Source organism: Zosterops lateralis (genome assembly GCF_965231275.1).
Source record: "Zosterops lateralis genome assembly, chromosome: 8".
In the NCBI taxonomy this organism is placed as follows: Eukaryota; Metazoa; Chordata; class Aves; order Passeriformes; family Zosteropidae; genus Zosterops; species Zosterops lateralis.
The window spans coordinates 23,396,203-23,402,202 of record NC_139768.1 but is presented as its reverse complement, the minus strand read 5'-3'; the positions used below and the strand labels follow the sequence as shown (position 1 = coordinate 23,402,202).

The 6,000-nt window shown below is 37.4% G+C and overlaps 1 protein-coding gene across 3 annotated transcripts in view; it reads right to left on the bottom strand.

Moving 5' to 3' along the window:
* Window positions 1–743: 743 nt before the first annotated feature.
* PLPP4 (phospholipid phosphatase 4) overlaps window positions 744–6,000 on the bottom strand; it is a 50,056-nt gene continuing 44,799 nt past the window's right edge. For 2 of the 3 annotated variants that reach the window (XM_083866908.1, XM_083866910.1), the window contains exon 7: window positions 744–4,196. In XM_083866908.1, coding sequence (XP_083723034.1) covers window positions 3,997–4,196 — 200 coding nt within the window. In that variant the 3' untranslated portion in view covers window positions 744–3,996. The remainder of the gene's footprint in view (window positions 4,197–6,000) is intronic. The other variant, XM_083866909.1, reaches the window with a different exon arrangement.

The following is a 6,000-nucleotide window of genomic DNA, read 5'->3' as shown; positions in this document are numbered from 1 at the left end:
AATCTTGTAGCATCTGCAAAAAGAATCTCAGTTAATTCAGTGCATCAGGAGTTACCCACCCAGTCTTGTCATTTTAATTTTATACATGTTGAGCAGATTTTAATTTAATGGCAAAATGATAATGTTTCTTCTCTGTTCAGAGCAAGTTCCTGAGCAGAGTAATTTGCACACCTGTAGAATAGGAGTTCTCTATATAATTGACTGAATTAAACTGGATGCATCCTAGTGGAAATTTCTAATTTAGTTTTAGCCTCTTAGGACAGCAATGTAAGCATTCTACTTATCAGACAAGTATGGAGTGTACTCTGAGATAGCAGGTGAGACCCTATATCTTGTAGAGATGGGTAAGAATAGTAAGAAATTTGATTTCAGATAATGCTTGTGGGTGCTCCTCCTAACTGTCCAACAACCTGGTCCTGCTTAGCAATTTTAAGATGAATTAAAAAAATTAAGACTGCGAGCAAAACTCATGTGAAGGCTTTATTCTACCTACAGGATGTGATTACTCAGTGATCCAGAGCAGCTCTCCCAAAGTTATTAGAATTTTAGTACCACAAAACAAAAATATGGCTTTTTCATAGGTTTGGGTGGTTTTTTCCCCCCCAGTCCACAGCAAAGTATTTTTTGCCATGGGTAGAAGGAAGGAAAATGAGGTTCTCTTGTCACATTAATAGAAATAATTTGTTCTATGCACAGGGGAAAAAATAGAGGGCTAAATTAGAAAAAGCAACAAAATCTGACTGAATCAGCACAGATGCTCTATTCCTAACCCAATGAGATTTGCATTCACTGTGGGGACATTTTGCTGGTTCCCAGTCTCATGGCTTCAGGATAACCCTGCTGTGTTTGATTTGATATTGTTCTCCTGTTCTAGTCTAAACACATTCGTTATTAAACGTGGCACTTGCAGTGTTATTTGAGATACGGAATGGGACCAGGGACCTGTTGGGTTTAGCTGGGTAACAATGAGAGAATTCCAGCCTTGCAGACTTACACTGTACCCTTGCCTGGAGAAAGCTGAAGAACATTATTTTGGTTAAAGGAGGGAGGCTGTCCCATTTTAATAGCATCAGTAATGACTGTTTATCAGTTCCACTGTTTCTTTAGGGCTTTTTTTTTTTTTTTTTTTTTTTTTTTTTTTTTTTTTTTTTGTGTGTGTGTGTGATGCTCAACATGATTTATTAATGAAAACCACTTGCTAAATTATATTCTTCTCAAAAAAATGATAACACGCAGATGTACAAACCCACATTCATGTGTTGTTTTATTGGTGCATTACAACATTACATCTCCTTCACATTGAGAAAGCATGAGATTAAAATACATTGATCCACAAAAATGCCTTCCCTACACAAACTTGCACTGGTGATTGTGGCACCTACAGATCCCTCCACAAGTTTCATTCCATTAAGTCTTTCATAATTTTAATTACGTTTTAATCAAACCTTTTACATTGTCTACTTCATGACTCTTGATTTAATTATTCCCATTAAAATGTGTTATTCTTTACTGCTTTTCTGAGGTCACCAATTACTCTTGCAATTTCAGGTTTTATGCACTCCATGTTCCAATTCTTTAACAGCCACTACTCACTTGAGGGCTGTATGAGCTTCTCCTCATCCCAAAGACAGCTTGTCTGTACCAAAAGCCATTAAAATACTGAGAATGTGTACAGCACACTTAGAAGGCCTCACTCCATTTTGAGAATAAGCCAGATCTATATAAAAACATGCAAAATGCTCTATGCATCAGTATTAAACTTCTAATTTTGACTGAAGATTTTTTTTTTTAAACATTTGCATATAACCTGGAAGACTAGGGTTCCTGCTGAAAGAAAGAGCTAATGGCTAAGCCTTACCCTGACTCTGGGGCTTTCAGTAATCCTCCCACATGGAGTAATAGAAAACTATATTTGCTACAGAATTCTGTAGGATGGTTTAAAAACTTTGTAGGAAGATTAAACCTCCATTGAACTCTGTGGATTTCTAGAATAAGATCTCAACCACGCCAGAGGAGTGTTCTGTCAAATCCAGTGCAAATGCCAAATAATTTTTCTTTGCTGATGCTGGCATTGTGAATTACTATATACTCACCAGGAAAACCACAGCTAGGTTGAACTGTCTCTGCTGTAGAGCTCAGAATTCTGTAAGTGAAAAATCCTCCCTCTGACACAGTTAAACTGTACCAGCTTTGCAAGGCCTGATTTCTGCAGAACCTCCCGGGTTCACTCCTATTACATTCTGTTCCTTAATGTCACTTATATTTAGAGGATATTTATAGCCATTCCCAAATACCATTTAAGTTTATACACAGTAAGGTTGCATCCTCTTGTACACAGTTATTAGGCTTATTTTTAATGGGACCTTAATTTACTTGCTTTTTATAAAAATTCAAGTGTTGCCAATCAGGAAGCAGCTCTTCTCCAAAAAAATAAAAAAAAAAATCTACAAAGCTTAGCTTTGAGGAAAGTAAATGACAAGCCTTACATAAAGACATTGAGCTGTTTTAATCACAAAATGTCTACAAGGCCAATGCATATTCCAACAGGAACACATAAATCATAATCATGGCAGCAGTCTCCTCCAGTCTGAAGCACCGTAATTGTGGTCGTTGATCAACATTATCTTGATTGCTCCAAGAAATGTTCAACTGCCAGGGTGTGGGCTGGAATATTTTGCCTGCATTTTTCACAGGATACCTAAGGAGAGAAAAAACCTGGAATCTGACATTCTGCCATCCCAAAGGTACATCATCTCACAGGAATGTGATGTATACTGCATAGTGCATACGCAACAAACAGAATCCTACTGGTAATAAATTAACTTGGGTCACACACTCCTCAACCTTCTCCACACCAACAGTGGTTTGGTTCAGCTCAGTTCCAATTCAGGTAACTTGGCAAGCACCATGCCCAAGAGCATGGTGAGCTGAAAATGAGGGATGGGATTAGTGGAAAACTGTCTCCAGCCTTCCTCTGGACGTGTTACTGAAAACCACCACAAGCATTCATGGTTGTGTGCCCAAAGTCACAAATGAGAATCTTTGCATTTCCTCAGATCACCAATGCTGCAGTGAGTCACTTACACAAGAATGAACATGGCACACCGAGATCCACAGAAAACTTTGTGTTTCTTTATCCTCCCAGTTTTAGGGGGTTTTAAACATCTGCTTGAAAGACTTCAGCTTGTTAAATGCAATAGGTGTTCTTTCCTTTGGATTTGTTTTGACGGTAAATACTGCAAGAGTTCTCAAAAATTGCAGATGATGCAATACCAAGTTTCTAATCCATCCTGAATGTTGCTCTTAGTTGATAATTTTACAGGAATTTCTTGAACGTGAGAATCATCCTGTGCAACTACTAATGCACAAGGCTTGGCTCTTAAAAGCACTTCACACCATCCACACCTTTCGCCTTCTTAGTCATTAGTAGCTCAGAATGACCTTGGCAAAACTTGACAATTAATACAAAGTTCCACCAGCACGTGGAGATTTTTGTTAATGTCAGAAGGCAGCAAGATAAACATAAGGATGATGCCCTAAATGATCAAATTACAGATGTTGAACACCTGATGAAAAGTGCTCTGCGTACTCGCCACCCATCAAAATCAATGAGTTCTGAAGATGACCAGAACTTCGTAGAAGATACTCAGTATTTCAGAAAATCTGTTTCCAGATCTAGATTATGCTCAACCACATCTCAAAGTTGCTCTCTTAACCATTTCCCACACGAGTTTAATAATGTTCTTTCCCCTTTCCTCAAGTAGTTCTACCTGTTTGCAGTAGACTGAAAACAGATAATTCAGCAAATCAGTATGAACTGAAAGTTTAACTTTAAAAGCATGATGGTATCATGACACTAAAAAAAAAATATTTAAATTCCCTTTATAAAAAGGAAAGAAACCAAAGAAAAAAAATGTACAGTACAGACCACTGTTAAGAGACCAGTTTGGAGGAAATGTGAGAAGGCTAAAAGTTCGTTCTGCACATTTCTCAAAGTCATACGGGACCTTCAGTTATTCCCTCCAGAGGCAGCCCAGTAGCATTGTCTGCTGTAGGTCTCTCTTCCTTCTTCACTGAGTTCTGATCCAGCAGGCTGACGTAAGATTTGTGACAGGCTGTATTACCCAAAGGAGGGTAGTGCTGTCTGTAGCAAATATAAGCAAAAATGAGGCCAATGATCCCTCCAACGAAAGCATCTGGAGGGAAAAAAAGCAACAAAACCAGAAGCAGGTTACCAGAGAAAGGGCAGCCAGGAGTGACAATTGCAAAGAAAAGCCATTTGGTTGATGTGAAAGTGTTTAACACAGAAAACGTGGATTTTGAATTTTCCTCAAGAATTTGGAACCAAATACCACAATCACACCAGACACATAATATCAGTCCTTGGGGGGCTTGTGTAATATTTTGAACAACCAAATTGTAGATGGTTGGCTAAGTTTTGGGAGATGGACACTGGGAATAGAAGAGCTTCCATGGGGTATCAAGCACTCCTGATGTTCCAGATCACAACTGACCATTTGTGGGTAGGCAACCCATGGATCTTCTCCCACTTACAAAAGGAGACTGCCAAGAACAATTTCAAGCTGGATGAATTCTTACCAAAAGCATCTGAAAGGTGAAAGACTAAGCATGCCTGTTAACTGATATAATACCTTTTGAATATCTTTTTTTGATGTTTTTTACTATCCCATATTCCTATCAGAAAATAAAGATAAAATAAGGCTATTGGATGAGATATTTGCAGTTCTCACACACAGGCAATTTTATATTTTCTATAGAAGATTCCTTCTGTTTCTGGTTCTGCCTCTTACTAAAATACTCACCTCATCTTGTGTTTCATTTACAATCAAAAAGAGAAAATTTTCACTGAAAATACACCCTCTATGAAAGCCTCAGATTTAACATGAAGAATAATGAAGTGAGGCAAAAGGCACTGGTTAAAATATGGCCTGATAACACATTTTATTTTAACAAGACTGATTCAGCACCATATCATCTCTGTATACCTGTGTTCCCACTCTCTCAATTTCAAAAAACTCAAAGTATAATGAAAATGGTGAATCATTGAGTTTACTGGCAAAGAAGGGAAATCAATACAAATTATTTTTGACTAAAGTCCTTAAATACAGATTAAATACTCTGGTTTCTCAGTGTGATTTTTATTTGTGGTTTTATGACCACAAACATGTGGTTCAATTTTCAATGCGTAATAGATAGTTTGTAATCATCAGAGGAGTGAGATGCCTTTTATCAAGAATGGTTAGGGCAAGAAAACCTGAAAAATTTAATACTGGGGTGGATAAATTTAAGAAATGTGACTGTAAGTCACGTTTGAGGAACAGGACTACATGGAGTGACCCAGGAGATGCCTTCTAATCCTATGTTCTCTTCCTCCACACAAAAGAACATAATGAATCTATCACAAATTAATGTAACAGAGGCTCAAACAAGAATTTAAAAGGTGACTGTGTGCAGACAGTAAATTATCCTACCCATGCTGGAAGCTGACTGATTTCATCAGCCTGTTCCTACCAAACTATAATGGTATTAAAAGTACTGAAGGCAAGAATTTTCACTACATAGCATCAATCAACTTCTAAAAAACTTAGTTATTGTGACAAGATTAATTTTCTGTAAACCTTTGTTGGGTGCAATTCTCAGATTATTCTACTTTGACTGAATATTGTTCCAGCTGCTTTTTTCTTTTGCTTAACAATCAGGTCAAGCCTATGATTACTATTTTTAACCATGGAGAAACAGCAGACTTTTCAAGTCCTCTTTAAGTTCCCTGGGATTTTAAGGCTTGCTGAAAACTTGCCCAGATAATTTCTTTCAAAACATTTACACAAATTATGCAACTCTGAGCCTCAGTAATACAAATTCACTACATGATTTATGCCAACGGTTTCTGTCTTACTGACCTTGCTTGACTGGGGGTAATAAACAAAAACACAGGCAGCTATTTTAACTCCTGTTTTTTAAAAAAAACATTCTGTCTTT